This window comes from Palaemon carinicauda, chromosome 29 (assembly GCF_036898095.1).
Source record: "Palaemon carinicauda isolate YSFRI2023 chromosome 29, ASM3689809v2, whole genome shotgun sequence".
NCBI classification, from domain to species: domain Eukaryota; kingdom Metazoa; phylum Arthropoda; class Malacostraca; order Decapoda; family Palaemonidae; genus Palaemon; species Palaemon carinicauda.
The window spans coordinates 67,725,281-67,744,906 of NC_090753.1; the positions used below are offsets into that span (position 1 = coordinate 67,725,281).

The 19,626-nt window shown below is 38.9% G+C and overlaps 1 protein-coding gene across 1 annotated transcript in view; it reads right to left on the reverse strand.

Annotated features, from left to right (window-relative positions):
* Positions 1-5,001: 5,001 nt before the first annotated feature.
* LOC137622635 (mothers against decapentaplegic homolog 3-like) overlaps positions 5,002-19,626 on the reverse strand; it is a 44,799-nt gene continuing 30,174 nt past the window's right edge. Inside the window, exons 3-6 of the mRNA XM_068353239.1 lie at positions 12,422-12,697; positions 10,912-10,928; positions 5,299-5,396; positions 5,002-5,092 (exon numbers count right to left, since the gene is read on the reverse strand). Of these exons, the coding sequence (XP_068209340.1) occupies positions 5,002-5,092; positions 5,299-5,396; positions 10,912-10,928; positions 12,422-12,697 (482 nt within the window). The remainder of the gene's footprint in view (positions 5,093-5,298; positions 5,397-10,911; positions 10,929-12,421; positions 12,698-19,626) is intronic.

Here is a 19,626-nt window from a genome sequence, read left to right on the forward strand (position 1 = left end):
ACCGGTACATCCATGGGGGTAAAGGGATGGCTTTTGTGAGACGTACCAGTACGTCCTTTGGGGGTAAAAGGGTTAAAGACTTATTCCTGACTCAGGATAATTTTCAGCGACAAAAGAAGGATCCCCTTCAGCTTACATCGGTTCTAAGTTAGGGTTAAAATAAAAAGAAAGGCTATCAAATCATCTTAACCCTTTTACCCCCAAAAGGACGTACTGGTACGTCCTTGCAAAAAAAATGCTATAAAAAATTTTGTGTGCATATTTTTGATAAATTTTTGAGAAAATTCAGGCATTTTCCAAGAGAATGAGACCAACCTGACCTCTCTATGACAAAAATTAAGGCTATTAGAGCAATTTAAAAAAATATATATATATACTGCAAAATGTTCTGGGAAAAAAAATAACCCCCTGGGGGTTAAGGGTTGGAAATTTCCAAATAGCCTGGGGGTAAAAGGGTTAACACTGAAGAACCGCTGCCATTGACGCTATGTTTTGGGGAAAAAAATAGTAACAAAATTTACAGTTCCATCTTCGCCATCAACCATGTCATCTTAACGTCCTCCAACAACTAATTCCTCGCTTCCAAATCCACCTTCTTCTGTATACAGTAAGGAGAGAGTACAGTTTCAAGGTACAGTGACTATTATAGTGTTAATATTATCATTACTGTCTCTGTTACAAAACTATATATTTCATTTTATTCAAATTCTATACATACAGTACTGTATGATACTGCACTCCACATGGAGGCTTATATAAGTAGGAATATGATGCCTCTTAAATTTACTCCCTGAATCAGATCATACTCGTTTAACAAAATCACAAATTATTAGTAATTTGTATTTTTCCTAACATACCTCGAAACACTTTCATAAGAGTTACCTGGAACCTCCTCTCAACCGACCAGAGTTTTGTGTAATTTACCCTACTCCCATTTTCTATAATGATAGGCCTAGCGGAGATTTCCTAGATCTCATCAGAAAGACAACACCTCCTCTAGAGCTAACACTGGTGAATTCATAGCTTCCAGTTCATCTCCAGATAATTTGAAGAGGATGGAGAGGTTCCTATGTCTCAACCCAATTTACAGGAATCCAGAAAATTAATTCTTTCTTTAAGGTTGTTGCGTCATGAATTTAAACATGTCACCTGTCACAATTCAACTTGTATATCTGCCTATAGACCCATGTACAGAAGGTCGTCATATCCATCTCCTCCTACGCCTATTGACGCAAAGGGCCTCCATTAGATTTCGCCAGTCGTCTCTATCTTGAGCTTTTAATTCAATACTTCTCCATTCATCATCATTTCTACTTCGCGCTTCATAGTCCTCAGTCATGTAGGCTTGAGTCTTCCAACCCTTCTAGTGCCTTGTGGAGTCCAGCTGCCATCATCATCATCATCATCATCTCCTCCTACGCCTATTGACGCAAAGGGCCTCGATTAGATTTCGCCAGTCGTCTCTATCTTGAGCTTTTAATTCAATACTTCTCCATTCATCATCATTTCTACTTCGCGCTTCTTAGTCCTCAGTATGTAGGCTTGAGTCTTCCAACCCTTCTAGTGCCTTGTGGAGTCCAGCTGCCATCATCATCATCATCATCATCTCCTCCTACGCCTATTGACGCAAAGGGCCTCGATTAGATTTCGCCAGTCGTCTCTATCTTGAGCTTTTAATTCAATACTTCTCCATTCATCATCATTTCTACTTCGCGCTTCTTAGTCCTCAGTCATGTAGGCTTGAGTCTTCCAACCCTTCTAGTGCCTTGTGGAGTCCAGCTGCCATCATCATCATCATCATCATCTCCTCCTACGCCTATTGACGCAAAGGGCCTCGATTAGATTTCGCCAGTCGTCGCTATCTTGAGCTTTTAATTCAATACTTCTCCATTCATCATCATTTCTACTTCGCGCTTCTTAGTCCTCAGTCATGTAGGCTTGAGTCTTCCAACCCTTCTAGTGCCTTGTGGAGTCCAGCTGCCATCATCATCATCATCATCATCTCCTCCTACGCCTATTGACGCAAAGGGCCTCGATTAGATTTCGCCAGTCGTCTCTATCTTGAGCTTTTAATTCAATACTTCTCCATTCATCATAAGGAGTAAAAAAAGAATTCTTCCTCAAGTCTGGATTTGTCATGAGTGAAGCAGCTTAAAGCCACACCTATTATTAGGTTATGTTTATGGCTAGTCTGCTTGTAAGTAATATGACAAAAAGTTACAAGTGAATATCCATCAAAAATCTTACTCAAAGAGTGGAATGTGTGACTGGCAACAAATGATAAGAATTTGGGATGGATCGGGAAGTAGATTTTGATTAATGTGGGAAGAGGAGGAGGGGGGAAAAACTCAGCCTTACTTCTAATGTTTAAGAATTAAAGAACCCGGAAATCTAGGTCATATCGCTACTGATTGTGGACCCCTATTTAAGGCCAGTTCTGAGAGACCAGACCAAGACTGGACCCCTATAGGCCTTCTCCTTTATTTAAGATAGGCAAAGGCTAGGAGAAGGAAAACTCCAAAATCAAACCAAACAAGACCCCAACGGCGGAGCTTCCCAGCGCCAGCAGAAGAGGGCAATGCCTGTCGGGCAGGCAACAAGGCGGGCCTTGACATAACAAGAACCCGGCAGCCCGATGCAACCAACATCAGAGAAGCCGCCTGTCTCATATGTCTTCAGCCGCGGTGAAAACGGTGTGGGCCAAGTGTGTGTGCGTGGCTGTTGCAAAGCCACGACCACCCAAAACAATATACCTAGCTACTGGCATTCTGTCGTTTCCTCCACCCTTCTTCATCTCTTTCTCAGGAGGCTGATGGCTAACGACAGAACCCAATACTCGGAAATGAGTGGGCGCCGACGACCGACCGACCGATTTAATGACTACAGAGTTTTGCAGTTGGGAGAGGTATGAATTTTCATTTTTACCTAATAATAAACAATAGAACCTAAAGTTAAGATGCAATTCTTAATGGAGTTACGTTTGAGGAAGAATAAATCCATAATTTCTAGTCCTTAACCCTTTTACCCCCAGGCTATTTGGAAATTTCCAACCCTTAACCCCCAGGGGTTATTTTTTTCCAAGCACATTTTGCAGTATATTTTTTTAAATTGCTCTAACAGCCTTAATTTTCATCATAGAGAGGTCAGGTTGGTCTCATTCTCTTGGAAAATGCCTGAAGTTTCTCAAAAAATTATAAAAAATATGCAAAAAAAATTTAAATAGCAGTTTTTTGCAAGGACGTACCGGTACGTCCATGGGGGTAAAAGGGATGAGTTTTGTGAAACGTACCAGTACGTCCTTTGGTGGTAAAAGGATTAATACCAATCAAAAAATAATTATAAAACGTTTTAGTATTCTGAATCATTCCTATAAATGTGAACTAGAAATTTCCATTTTCTTGAGCAAACCTCTTAGGTTTTAGCATTGCCAACATATCTCCTTATTACATCAACATAAAAATAACATGCTATACTATAATACCAATAGGAAAAATTCCTATTTTTATAATAAAGCAATATACACCAAAGTATTATGAAACACACCTTCTGGAGAAGCAATATAAGAACTAGAACGTTAAACAACTCATCTAGTGAAACAAATATCATTGACCACTATTCTACTTGGTTCAAGTACCAATACATAATTTGTACCCCATTACACCAGACCAGAAGACAAAAGAAGCATACATGAAATAAGAAAAGTATAGATGATTCAGAGGTGGATGGAGAACGCTGGCCAGAAACAACGACCCACATAAAAGTGGGAAAAGATGCAGACAAAAAGAAGAAGAAGGAGAAGAAGAAGGAGGAGGAGGAGGAGAAGAAGAAGAAGAAGAAGAAGGAGAAGGAGGCGAAGAAGAAGAAGAAGAAGATGATTCAGAGCGAGTCTAAAGGAGTACTAGAGGTGCTCCTAATAGGACACAAAAATACCTCGGGGTTAAATCAAAGGCAATAGATTAATAGCATAGTATGTACTTACCATCTCATCCACATCACATCCTTACACAGCAGAGGAGTTTCCAACAAAATATCGAGAATCAAACTTACCTAAAAGAAAACAAACCAAATTAATAAACTGATCTACCCTACTGTAATGAGTTTTTATTTATCACATATAGTAAAATCATAGCCTAGCAATCAAAATAATTTTTACATGTCACCTTAAAATAATATTCTGTACAATATTAAATACATAACACGCTATATAGAAATAGATAGAAATAGCAGCTAAAAAAATACAAATGTCAGGATATCAGCAACATTTACTCTCACTATTACCTTGTTGAGAGAATGGAAAATGGCTGTCTGCTAAAGAAGGTGATGAATGCAAGAGTTGATGGGAGAAGTACAAGAGGAAGGCCAAGGTTTGGGTGGATGGATGGTGTGAAGAAAGCTCTGGGTGATAGGAGGATAGATGTGAGAGAGGCAAGAGAGCGTGCTGAAAATAGGAATGAATGGCGAGCGATTGTGACGCAGTTCCGGTAGGCCCTGCTGCTTCCTCCGGTGCCTTAGATGACCGCAGAGGTAGCAGCAGTAGGGGACTCAGCAGTATGAAGCTTCATCTGTGGTGGAAATGTGGGAGGTTGGGCTGTGGCACCCTAGCAGTACCAGCTGAACTCGGCTGAGTCCCTGGTTAGGCTGGAGGAACTTAGAGAGTAGAGGTCCCCTTTTTTGTTTTGTTTCTTGTTGATGTCGGCTAACCCCCAAAATTGGGGGAAGTGCCATGGTATATGTATGTATGATTACCTTGCGATAAATAGTGACATTCAACACTACACAACCAGGATCATAATGGATGTTCTCAGGAGCTACTGTATAGCAATATCCAGAGCTCACTCCTCTAGGGATTCACTGATATATCATAAGGGAGGACATTCTAACCCTCCTTAGACTTGTCAAGAACACCTTCACCTGAGGTTTTCCCTGCACCGTGTCTACCCTTAACTGGTACCCAAATTCAAAAGCTTCATCTCAGACACTACTCACTGGCCTACCAGGTCTTTACAGAACCTGGAGTGCTCTTAAACCAAGAACACCAGGTTTGGTCAATTGCAAGACAACGTCCTCCCGGTGGGATTCTCTGAGGAAGAACCTGCGGAAAATTTTCCAAGGAGTTACTGTATTGTAATATCCAAAGCTAACTCCTCTAGGAATTCATTGTTATATCCTAGGGGAGGACATTCTAACCCTCCTTAGACTTGTCAAGAACACTTTCACCTGAGGTTTTCCCTGCACCGTCTACCCTTAACTGATACCCAAATTCAAAAGCTTCATCTCAGACACTACTCACTGGCCTACCAGGTCTTTACAGACCCCGGAGTGCTCTTAAACCAAGAACACCAGGTTTGGTTAATTGCAAGACAACGTCCTCCCGGTGGGATTCTCTGAGGAAGAACCTGCGGAAAATTTTCCAAGGAGTTACTATATTGTAATATCCAAAGCTAACTCCTCTAGGAATTCATTGTTATATCATAGGGGAGGACATTCTAACCCTCCTTAGACTTATCAAAAACACCTTCTCCTGAGGTTTTCCCAGCACTGTCTACCCTTAAGTGATACCCAAACTCAAAAGCTTCATCTCAGACACTACTCACTGGCCTATCAGGTCTTTACAAACCCCGGAGTGCTCTTGGAACACTTATCCTTAAACCAAGAACATCAGGTTTGTTTAATTGCAAGACAACGTCCTCCCAGTGGGATTCTCTGAGGACGAACCAGCAGAAAATCTTCAAAGTCTTCGAGATGAACCTTCTTTTGCCAAGGTATTGAACTTTGTATGTGGATTATCTAATATCACTGTGTCACCAATTGAAATAGGCTTCAGTTGCTGAACTTCACAGGGATGATAAGGAATCCTCAACCAAGAATATGATCGTTTCATGGCCACATCCATCTCAAGTATTCAATGGTGCACAGCCAATGTTATTCACCAACAAAAAATACATACATACATACATATACCAAGGCACTTCCCCCAATTTTGGGGGGTAGCTGACATCAACAAATGAAACAAAAACAAAAAAGGGGACCTCTACTCTCTACGTTCCTCCAAGCCTAACAAGGGACTCAACCGAGTTCACCTGGTGCTGCAAGGGTGCCACAGCAAACCCTTCCCCGTTATCTGCCACAGATGAAGCTTCATAATGCTGAATCCCCTACTGCTGCTACCTTCGCGGTCATCTAAGGCATCGGAGGACAAAAAATAAACAAACAAAATATTTGCCATATACTTAACATTGCGATTATTTATAAAGTACTGCTGCGTACTTGTACTTTGATGTACTTTATCCAAAAATGTTACAGATTTATCCTTGGGTCATAAACAACATGACTACCAAGTTTGGTCTAAATCAGTACGGTAGTTTTTGTGTAAAGTTACTCACTAACAATGAAAGAAATAAGATAACAAATAGATATAACAGACAGGGGTGAATACATACCAGGAAAAGGCCATTAAGAACTACAGCCAACCCTTTGGGTGCTACTGATTTGTTCTTCATGAACAACATAATTGAACAGCAACTGCCCCATGTGTGTTATTATTATTACTATTAAATGCTAAGCTACAACCCTAGTTAGAAAAGCAGGATGCTATAAACCCAGGGGCCCCAATGGGGAAAATAGCCCAATGAGAAAAGGAAACAAGGAAAAATAAAATATTTCAAGAACAGTAACATTAAAATAAATATTTCTTATGCAAACTATAAAAACTTTTATCAAAACAAGAGGAAGAGAAATTAGATAGAATAGTGTGCCTGAGTGTACCCTCAAGCAAGAGAACTCTAACTCAAGACAGTGGAAGACCATGGCACAGAGGCTATGGCACTACCCAAGACTAGAGAACAATGGTTTGATTTTGGAGTGTCCTTCTCCTAGAATGTATTTCAGGATATTCATGGTTCCTCCTCCCATGGCTCAATAATTCCACCACCTCTAGTGAGATAAATTTGATATACTAATCAGGATTTTTCTCTTAACTAGCAGGAGTGGACTTTTGATGATGTGAGCACCTTTTTAGAGGAAGTAGGATGCCACTTGGAAGATAACCAATGAGTCTTGCCTTTGGGTAGGACTTCTATTCCCCACATCTGATTAACCCTCTACCACATGACTAACATCATGCTAAAGAGGAAGAAGCTTATAAACTCCGCCCTGGCCTCCTCTTAACCCTTTAACCCCAGGCTATTTGGAAATTTCCAACCCTTAACCCCCAGGGGGTTATTTTTTTCCCAGCACATTTTGCAGTAAATTTTTTTTAAATTGCTCAGCTTCAATTTTTGTCATGGAGAGGTCAGGTTGGTCTCATTCTCTTGGAATATGCCTGAATTTTCTAAAAATATTATAAAAAATATGAAAAAAAAATTTTTTATAGCATTTTTTTGCAAGGACGTACCGGTACGTCCATGGGGGTAAAGGGATGGCTTTTATGAAACGTACCAGTACGTCCTTTGGGGGTGAAAGGGTTAAATGTAAACCTGATTGTGTTCTGCATTTCTGATCACCTGTAACCTATCTTTTCCAAGTTGTTGGTCAAGTTAAGAGAGAACTTAGGGCCCGGCCAGACCAAGCGCGGCTAGCGGCGAGGTTAGCGGCAAGAGGTTCCAGCTGATAATTGAAACCTTAGGTATCTTAAGTAGATGGCCAGATAGGAGTCGCGAGGCTTCCTGTCTGGCCACCTACATAAGATACCTATGGTTTCAATTATCAGCTGGAACCTCTTGCCGCTAACCTCGCCGCTAGCCGCGCTTGGTCTGGCCGAGCCCTTAAACAAGTGCTACTAGAGGAGCACTAATATAGAAATGGCCTGTGTTTTCATCACTGCATACTTCCTTGGTATTCATGGCTATCCAGAAGCAGCTGCCATTCTGACTACAATCCTCTACGCCTTAACCCTTTTACCCCCATGGACGTACTGGTACGTCCTTGAAAAAACTGCTATTTACAATTTTCTTTTTTTTTTTTTATAATTTCTTGAGAAATTTCAGGCATTTTCCAAGAGAATGAGACCAACCTGACCTCTCTATGACGAAAATTAAGGCTTTTAGAGCATTTTGAAAAATATATACTGCAAAATGTGCTTGAATAAAAAATAACTCCTGGGAGTTAAGGGTTGGAAACTTCCAAATAGCCCTGGGGGTAAAAGGGTTAATGGCCAAGATCAGCCACCCTTACTGAATAGTGCATTAGAACTACTAGCTACCACATGAGGAGTTAGGCTACGGTATGAAACATGGCAAATTAGTCTGAAAAAATTGTGTAAACTGAAGACTTGTTAACCCTTTTATCTCCAAAGGACGTACTGGTACGTTTCACAAAACCCATCCCTTTACCCCCATGGATGTACCGGTACGTCCTTGCAAGAAAATGCTATGAAAATTTTTTTTGCATATTTTTGATAATTTTTTGAGAAAATTCAGGCCTTTTCCAAGAGAATAAGACCAACCTGACCTCTCTATGACAAAAATTATGGCTGTTAGAGCAATTTAAAAAATATATACTGCAAAATGTGCTGGGAAAAAAATAACCCCCTGGGGGTTAGGGGTTGGAAATTTCCAAATAGCCTAGGGGTAAAAGGGTTAATTTGCTTTAATCAAAGACTTGTTGTTTGTGTTCTGCACTTCCGCTAAAGAAGCCAATGTTGTAAAAGCTTTATAAGCTCACGACTATCAAAACTAAACTCGTTAGGACCGTAACGAAGTCAAAGGCTGGAGTAGCATTATCATCACCACTCCCTTTAGAATCAACTAGCGTAGTCTTCTTTGATTTTCCATTTAAACTAAAGTGAGATTTCTTTCACGCTTTTAACTTCAATCTGATCAGCAATCGTCAAACATACCTCCATAAAAGGAACAGTGAGGACTTTGCAATGTTCAAAATGAATCTCTAAATGAAAATATTGTACAAAACACAAGACACACAAAATGTGGATCATTATCACCTAAAAATAATTCCTTTGCATAACTACACAGGAAATAATCAAATCTGAGATCAAATATCTTTAACCCTTTTACCCCCGGGGTATTTGGAAATTTCCAACCCTTAACCCCCAGGGGGTTATTTTTTTCCCAGCACATTTTGCAGTATATATTTTTTAAATTGATCTAACAGCCTTAATTTTTGTCATAGAGAGGTCAGGTTGGTCTCATTCTCTTGGAAAATGCCTGAATTTTCTCAAAAAAAATTATCAAAAAATATGAAAAACAAATGTTTATAGCATTTTTTTTGCAAGGACGTACCGGTACGTCCATGGGGGTAAAGGGATGGCTTTTGTGAAACGTACCAGTACGTCCTTTGGGGGTAAAAGGGTTAAACCACTAAAATAAATACGTAAGAAAAAACCCTGACAATTTGGAATGCACATCAATGCTGTTCCAAGTTGATGATGACGAGACATGCGCAGCAAGTTATTGTCAGTAGATGCTGTTAGTCTCATTGTTTTCGAGAGGCATTTGTATATTAGAAGTAAAGAAAACGGGCATTTTTTTCATTTTTAAGGGGTAACGTTTATATAACCAAACTTCCGGAGATTAAAGCAATATGAACGTCAATGGAGGTTCATGGAAATCAAATGTCAGGATGCCCGAAAACCTCAAATCAATCAATCAATCAATCATAGAAATCAAAATGCATCAAAATAATGTTTGACTATCTTATTAATTTTTGGCATCGTCATTCAATTAGTTCATTATGCATGTTGCATAAGATTTTTCATAACTCTGACCATCCTTTACATTCAGATCTCCCTGGACAATTCTATCCTGTTCGTAATACTAGGCAGGCAGTTAATTCTAATAGCCAGGCCTTCTCCCTCATGAGGCTCAATACTACACAGTATTCTAGAAGTTTTATTCCAGCTGTTACCAAGTTGTGGAATGATCTTCCTAATCGGGTAGTTGAAACAGTAGAACTTCAAAAGTTCAAAGTTGGAGCAAATGCTTCTATGTTGACCAGGCTGACATGAGTCTTTTTATAGTTGATATATGACATATCTGTTTTTGACGTTATCAATAGTTTATATATGACATATCTATTTTGACATTGTTACTGTTTTTAGAATGATCTATTGTTAATTTGTTCTCATCATCTATTTATTTCCTTATATCCTTTCCTCACTGGGCTTTTTTCCCTATTGGAGCCCTTGGGATTATAGCATCTTGCTTTTCCAACTAGGGTTGTAGCATGGCTAGTAATAATAATAATAATAATAATATTCTCCATTATTTTAATTAGGAGATTGGATCAAGGTCTTATACATCAAATACCCATGAATCAAATGTGTGAAATCAACTTGAAGACCATATATGACTTCAATGTGGTCATGTTCATTTTGAAATGAACACAAAATTCCAGACCTACTTTAATCCTTTCTAATTTATTAACCCTTTTACCCCCAAAGGACGTACTGGTACGTTTCACAAAACTCATCCCTTTACCCCCATGGACGTACTGGTACGTCCTTGCAAAAAAATGCTATTTAAATTTTTTTTCATAATTTTGATAATTTTTGGGGGAAAATTCAGGCATTTTCCAAGAGAATGAGACCAACCTGACCTCTCTATGATGAAAATTAAGGCTGTTAGAGCCATTTTAAAAAAATATACTGCAAAATGTGCTTGAAAAAAAATAACCCCTGGGGGTTAGGGGCTGGAAAGTTCCAAATAGCCTGGGGGTAAAAGGGTTAAGGAAGGTTCCTTATTGAACAACACCTGCCTATTATCGCAGGTCGTTGATTTTAGAGATGGCGACAAATCACCTACAAGAACAGGTATGTTTGATCTAGTCAAATTGCAACTTCAGCAATTCTATAAAAATGGTTTTGACATTGGAAAAACCTGATTTTGGGTGGTGCTGTGTGGGCTCCAGCTGATCTATACAACCTTTTAAACCTATTGACTATTACAAAACACCTACTTTTGTTGTGGCGATGACTAGAATACAATGAATGTTGTAAGTTTGAGGCAAAAATATAGTGGTCAAATTTTCTAACTTCACTCGATAGATGATATGTTACGTTGCTGACTGACAAAGGAGAAACAACTATGGACTTAGGACTCTTTCATGAGGAATAAAATATGGAATGTCTTAATACAGTAGTACAATACAGTATCCTAAGTAGTTTATGAATAGAATTAATTGGCCTTAATGTCACTGTTATGTCTTTCAATTCTGCATATCACCATAGGTCTTTTGGATGTCCATCCATATCCATATACCAAAGGCACTTCCTCCAATTTTGGGGGGTACCCGACATCAACAAGAAACAAAACAAAAAAGGGGACCTCTACTCTCTACGTTCCTCCAGCCTAACCAGGGACTCAGCCGAGTTCAGCTGGTACTGCTAGGGTGCCACAGCCCAACCTCCCACATTTCCACCACAGATGAAGCTTCATACTGCTGAGTCCCCTACTGCTGCTACCTCCGCGGTCATCTAAGGCACCGGAGGAAGCAGCAGGGCCTACCGGATGTACAAAATTAAATTTCAATAGCTTTTTGCTTCCATTCAAATCCTTATCCCATGTGATATTTTTAATGAAAGAGTGGGTCACGTGCATATATTGATTTTTATACAGCCCAGAATAGGTTGAAATTATTAAAATAATATGTTTCAATTACCCTGTTGATATTGTACATATGATTTTTTTCCCATCGCTTTCCATTGAAAACCTATTAATGATATGCGTTTTTAGTGGTGGACAAATGGGCTCTATCAACCACTGCTACCCATTAATTCAATACCTTGTACAGCTATTAAAATATCAGTCTGTCTGTTCCTCACAAAACATTGTTCAACAATCAGTCTATCTGTTCCTCACAAAACATTGTTCAACAATCAGTCTATCTGTTCCTCACAAAACATTGTTCAACAACAGTCTGTTCTTCACAAAACACTGTTCAACAATCAGTCTATCTGTTCCTCACAAAACATTGTTCAACAATCAGTCTATCTGTTCCTCACAAAACATTGTTCAACAATCAGTCTATCTGTTCCTCACAGAACATTATTGAACAATCAGTCTATCTGCTCCTCACAGAACATTATTCAACAATCAGTCTATCTGTTCCTCACAAAACATTGTTCAACAATCAGTCTGTCTGTTCTTCACAAAACATTGTTCAACAATCAGTCTATCTGTTCCTCACAGAACATTATTCAACAATCCGTCTATCTGTTCCTCCCAAAACATTGTTCAACAATCAGTCTATCTGTTATTCAAAAAACATTGTTCAACAATCAGTCTACCTGTTCCTCACAAACATTGTTCAACAATCAGTCAGTTCCTCACAAAACATTGTAAATAAATCAGTCTGTCTGTTCCTCGCAACATATATAAATATCTAGTAAAAAAAATAGGAATTTTGACTCGACCATCTAATAATAATAATAGTTATTTATCCTCAATAAAATCAAGCTACGCTTTACCTGAATAATCCGTTATGTCAGGGAGGTCATGACTATCGTTGTCTTCGCTCATGTAGCCAGGGGGTGGGGACTCAGTGGGGAGGAAAGAAGTCTGGGTGTCGATCGAGGGCGCGACCGAACTCAACGAGGTGGAGTCGCTTATGCTGTCTGCCGTGAGGTCGGCCAAGGAACCCAAGTCCTCGGCTGAGCCCGGATCAGATCCTGATCCGGCTACTCCCCCGGTGCTGCTGTTGCTGCTGCTGCTGCTTCCACGGGGAACTAAGATGGCAGGTAGAGCTGAAAAAAAGAATACAAAAAGGGGCTTAAGGATGGCTTGAAGCAGTAGAGGTTAGAGAAAAGGAACATATATACCCTTTACATATACTAAAATAACTATTACGACTTATTCATTTCATCCCATAACGGGGAACTAAGATAGCAGGTAGAGTTGAAAAGAATACAAAAAGGGGCTTAAGGATGGCTTGAAGCAGTAGAGGTTAGAGAAAAGGAACATATACATATACTAAAATAGCTATTACGACTTATTCACTCCATAACATAACATTACCAAATAAATATAAAATTAGATCGGTAAATATCACATATATATGGGATATAAGAGGAATATATATACCCTTTACACATGCTAAAATAACTATTACGACTTATTCACTTCGTCTCATAACATTCCCAAATAAATATAAGATTAGCTCACTAAATATAACATATATATGAGATATAAGAGGAACATATATACCCTATGCATATACAGTACTAAAATAGCTATTACGACTTATTCATTTCGTCCCATAACATTCCCAAATAAATATAAGATTAGCTCACTAAATATAACATATATATAAGATATAAGAGGAACATATATACCGTATGCATATACAGTACTAAAATAACTATTACGACTTATTCATTTCATCACAACATCGCCAAATAAATATAAAATTAGCTCGGTAAATATCACATATATTATGTGATATGGAAGGAACATACTGTATACATATATTAAAATAACTATTACGACTTATTCATTTCATCACAACATCGCCAAATAAATATAAAATTAGTTCGGTAAATATCACATATATTATGTGATATGGAAGGAACATACATACCGTATACATATATTAAAATAACTATTACGACTTATTCACCCCATCACATAACATTACCAAATAAATAAAAATTAGCTCTGTAAATATCACTTATATTATGTGATATAGAAGGAACATACATACCGTATACATATATCAAAATAACTGTTACGACTTATTCACCCCATCACATAACATTGCCAATATAAAATGACCTCAGTAAATATCCTATATATTACGGCCCCTTACCTCAATGGGTGAGGGGTTAATGGCGCTGATGCTTCAGATTCGTCCTTCTCTTATCAAAGAACAGAAGTTTAGTTTACCCTTATAAGTTTAAATCCAGAAGGTTAAAATCACCAGCTACACAGCCAATTGCACTTACTGCAAAGCACCTACAATGTTTACAATGCTTCCAGAAGGGCTGTATATTCTTGAGTGAAGGACAACCCCATGTAAAGGAGGAACTCCAAAATTTCCCTTAGAAAAGGCTTTTCATCATATACTCCATATATTCATATTATTATTATTTGCTAAGCTACAACCCTAGTTGGAAAAGCCGGATGCTATAAGCCCAGGAGCTCCAACCGGGAAAATAGCCCAGTGAGGAAAGGGAACAAGGAAAAATAAAATATTTTAAGAGCAACAACATCAAAATAAATATCACTTTATAAACTATAAAAACTTTAACAAAACAAGAGGAAGAGAAATAAGATATAAGATAGAACAGTGCCCCCAAGTGTACCCTCAAGCAAGAGAACTCTAACCCAAGACAGTGGAAGATCATGGTACAGAGGCTATGGCACTACCCAAGATTAGAGAACAATGGTCTGATTTTGGAGTTTCGGGAGAATGGCAATTTCAAGGCCAACCTAATGTTATTGCACTTTTATTATAAATCTTTTATCATATATTATAATCTCCATAATGACATTTATACTAAAAGCTCTTTTATCATTAGTTACCACTTGCAAGTGTAAATGTGTTCGTTTGTTCATTAAGATCTGCGATGAAATGAAAACAAACCATTTTCTGTTTTAGGCGGCATTTTTTGGAAAAACACAATTTAAAACTGCTCTTATTTAATTTGTTTTCAATTTCTAAGGATAAAATAAGTAAGACAACATAAATAACATTACTGTTGCATGACCAATACTCGGTAAGATCTCTGTTGCTGCAAAAGCAAACCTATACACAGATGTGTAAATGCGTTGGTTTGTTCGTTATGATCGGCGATGGAATGTAAACAAAGTAATGGTCTCAGTTTTAGGTGGCATGTTTAACAAAAGCATGATATAAATCGCCTTTATTTAATGTATTTTAGATTTCTAAGTACACAACAAAAGGCTAGGAGGAACGTAGAGAGGAGAGGTCCCCTTTTCTGTTTCATTTGTTTGATGTCGGCTACCCCCCAAAATTGGGGGAAGTGCCTTGGTATCGTCGTCGTTGGCGCCCACCCGTGTCCGAGTATTGGGTTCTGTTGTTAGCCATCAGCCTCCTATCTATGGAGAAAGAGATGAAGAAGGGTGGAGGAAACGACAGAATGCCAGTAGCTGGGTATATTGTTTTGGGTGGTCGTGGCTTTGCAACGGCCACGCACACACACTTGGCCTACACCGTTTTCACCGCGGCTCAAGACACAGAGACAGGCGGCTTTTCCGATGTTGGTTGCATCGGGCTGCCGGGTTCTTGTTATGTTAAGGCCCGCCTTGTTGCCTGCCTGACAGGCACTGCCCTCTTCCGCCAGCGCTGGGAAGCTCCGCCGTTGGGGTCTTGTTTGGTTTGATTTTGGAGTTTTCCTTCTCCTAGCCTTTGCCTAAGGGCTATCTTAAATAAAGGAGAAGGACTATAGGGGTCCAGTCTTGGTCTGGTCTCTCAGAACTGGCCTTAGCGGTATGGTTGAGCCTACCAGGGTGGATAAACTACCCCACCGCCATTGCCCAGCCCATCATTGAGACACTCAAGCCCCTCTACTGCAGCAAAGTGCTGGACCATCAGAGGGGCCTTGGTATATGTATGTATATGTATGTACAACAAAAGCATTTCAAACAATCTAGATAGAACACAGTACAGTGGTGCAAAAGAAAGAAACGAAGATGATCCCCATGACGATGCCGTCCTGATGAATTTTCTGAGACACTTTTAAATATTTCAAATGACAGTGTTGATTTTGATGGTTTTTAATTTCAAGTTTATCAAATAAATTTTAATTTCCTTTGTTTAAACTTGTTTGCATCATTGTTTTCTTGTATACCATAGTATTTGTACCGATAACCGGCAAATTTTGAGGTTTCAGACAACTACCATCTACTGCCATCTCTTGGCAAATAATCAAAACATTCCTAGTAGTCCGAAACAAATGTTTTTGGTGACGGAGGTATTGTAATAAATAAGTAATTAATTCTTATTTTTAATAATCTAAACATTCCTAGTTGTCCAAAACAAATGTTTTTGGTGACAAAAGTATTGTAATAAAGAAATAACTGAATCTTATCTTTAATAATCTAAACATTCCTAGTTGTCCAAAACAAATGTTTTTGGTGACAAAAGTATTGAAATAAAGAAATAACTGAATCTTATCTTTAATAATCTAAACATTCCTAGTTGTCCAAAACAAATGTTTTTGGTGACAAAAGTATTGAAATAAAGAAATAACTGAATCTTATCTTTAATAATCTAAACATTCCTAGTTGTCAAAACAAATGTTTTTGGTGACAAAAGTATTGTAATAAAGAAATAACTGAATCTTATCTTTAATAATCTGAACATTCCTATTTGTCCAAAACAAATGTTTTTGGTGACAAAAGTATTGTAATAAAGAAATAACTGAATCTTATCTTTAATAATCTAAACATTCCTAGTGGTCCAAAACAAATGTTTTTGGTGATAAAAGTATTGTAATAAAGAAATAACTAAATCTTATCTTTAATAATCTGAACATTCCTAGTTGTCAAAACAAATGTTTTTGGTGACGGAGGTATTATAATAAAGATAAAATTGATTCTTATTTTTATTTCACTTAAAAACACAACTACAGTACATGATTATACTGAGCATATTATATGCTCTTTAGTCAATACTTCCTGACTACTACGTAAATAAAAAAATCAATTACGAATAGGGAAAATTCTAGGTTTTGGACAACTAGGCTAGTGGCTAGCCTACAGACAACACAACAGAGTCTGAGCACTATAAATAAACAAAGGTTAAATTACCGGTAAATATTATTTTACTTACACATAAAACAACAGTATATACTGTAATTAAAATGAGTATATTATATGATTTTAAGTCAATCCTTCCATACTACTAAACTATTAATGAACAATATGCAATTAGAATACCCTAATATCACAACTGAGGTCAAGAAAATAAATATTTCCATAATTCCAAAAGTACCCCTCGATTAATGGGCTAACCCTGACTTTTTTCTTCCAAAACTATTCTTACAATTTTGCCCTTTACATCGAAATATACAATAAGTAATTTGCATTCTCCCTAACTATGCAAACCTGAGTCAATTAAAAGGAATATGACTACAGCAAAGCTGAAACAGCCACAAAAGATTTAACAAGAGTTGGATGACCCTAGCCCACATGGCTAAAGGACTATGAAGCATGAAGTACATGATGATGAATGGAGAAGTATTGAATTAAAAGCTCAAGATAGAGACGACTAGCAAAATCTAACTGAGGTCCTTTGTGTCAATGGGCGTAGGAGGAGATAATGAAAAGTTATAGCCACTGGCAAGAGAGACTTGAGAATACTGGTGTGAAGAAAGCTCTGGGTGATAGGAGGATAGATGTGAGAGAGGCAAGAGAGAGTGCTAGAAATAGGAATGAATGGCGAGCGATTGTGACGCAGTTCCGGTAGGCCCTGCTGCTTCCTCCGGTGCCTTAGATGACCGCGGAGGTAGCAGCAGTAGGGGACTCAGCAGTATGAAGCTTCATCTGTGGTGGAAATGTGGGAGGTTGGGCTGTGGCACCCTAGCAGTACCAGCTGAACTCGGCTGAGTCCCTGGTTAGGCTGGAGGAACGTAGATAGTAGAGGTCCCCTTTTTGTTTTGTTTCTTGTTGATGTCGGCTACCCCCCAAAATTGGGGGAAGTGCCTTTGGTATATGTATGTATGTATCCCACTCTGAGGCTAGATATCAGTGGCAAAGACTGCTTAAAGCCTCTTATGGACATTTACAACCCCATGAGATGCACGGGTCTACATTTCTCTTAAAAGACTGCTCAAAGCTGAGTAGTAAGGACTAAGAGGCGTTTTTCTTGGCGAAGAGAGGGATGAGGAAATCCATGATCTCCGCTTGAGCAGCTACGATTCGAGAAGTACCCCTTCTATGACACCAATCATAAACTTTGGAAAACTGAAGAAGAGGATCATCAAATGTCCCTAGAGACCTCTTTTGCAGATCCTTGTAAAAAGTTTTTTGCTTGGAGATGCTGTAACTTCTCCAACAGATTGGAGGTACCTTTGACGGTGTGGCTGACAAAGTGTGCTCCTATAGGTAGTTATCTCAAGAGCTTGAATAAATGTGCTTATAGTCTGGAATCCTACTTGTCTTGTGGACATCAGGGAGCCCGACCAGGTCACCACGAGAACTGGCGTGACCAACAGTCGGTTGATCCCACGGTAAATCTGGTTGAACGTGGGAAAAGGTATAAAATTACAGGTGATGCTATGGGTGTTGGACAGTGTCCTCAAACATTTCCCATGGTTCTAAAAAAAAAGGTAAAAAAAACTACCAGGACATTTCTGTTTAAGCATGTGGTGAATAGATTGACCCTGGTGATCCACAGAGTACAAAGCCTTTCCTGGCACCGGTTAACCTGGCATGTCTGCTAAATCATTCCTCATGCCGGAAATGAACCTTGCTAACAACTCTACACCATTAACCACTGCACAGATGTGACCTTTGTCAACTCGAAGACACTTCAAGACAGTCCCTCCTTGCTTGTTTAATATGATACACCCTTAGTGTTGTTGTTCATCAACACTAATGAATGCCCTATCAAAGTCTCTTGAAAAGATTGCAGTGCTAGGAATATTTTTCAAACAGGTTAATAGAGGTACTTTTCTACTGGGAACCATACACCAGAAGCATTCAATCCTCCAGAGGCTGCCACATTTCTTCTTTGGTGAATCCAATAACAGAAACATTTAAGACAGTGGGGAGTTGAGTGAAACTCTCCAAGTAAGGATTTCTGCATTCAACCACCTGGAAAGATTGTTCCGTACCTCTTGCTCCCCTGAAACAGGAAGGAAAGAAGTAAGGATTTGTGCATTCAACCACCTGGAAAGATTGTTCCGTACCTCTTGCTCCCCTGAAACAAGAAGGAAAGGGAGATCACTGGCTGCTGACCAGTGATGCCTCAGATACCCCTGAAATGATCGCTGGTGGATATAACTGCGTAGAATAAGTTTCTCCGACAAGAAAGATGCCCAGAATGGATCATCACCACTGAGCTGGGAGTTCTCACTTGAACATCTCTGAACCTGCTAGTATGATTCTCTGGTAGAAAGACAGTGCAACCATATGTATCAGTATGTCTACTTACTTCAAGCTCCGGTTGGGTGTGGGACTCGACTTTCCCCAATTTATCACGAACCCCAGATCACGACAAAAGAGGGTAGTCAGTCTTGATACTAAAGCAACGGCCTCTTAGAAGAGGCCTGGATCGGTCAGTCATAGAGATACCTCAAAAGACATAACCCATTCGAGAAGGCCCAAGCTCAGACCAGAGCTAAAACTCATGTGAAAATATGGGGAACAGTAGACAGTCTAAAGCCTAGAGCTTTAAACTGGTACATTTCTCCATCGAGGATGATGTGGAGATACTTTCTGTAGGACAGATGGACAGGTATTTAAAGGAACATGTCTTTTGGGTCCACATAAAGCAAGAAGTCTTCTCTCTGATGGTATACAGCATCGTACTTATTGTCTCTATGCTGGACAGATTTTGAAAAACAAACTTGTTCAGCAGTGCGGGGTCAAAAACCGATTTCCAGTTCCCAGTTTACATCTCCACCAGGATGAGTCAATAGTAGACACCTGGAGAATGATCTCAAAACAACTTCAACCACATTCTTCTCTTGAATAGCTTTGACCTCTC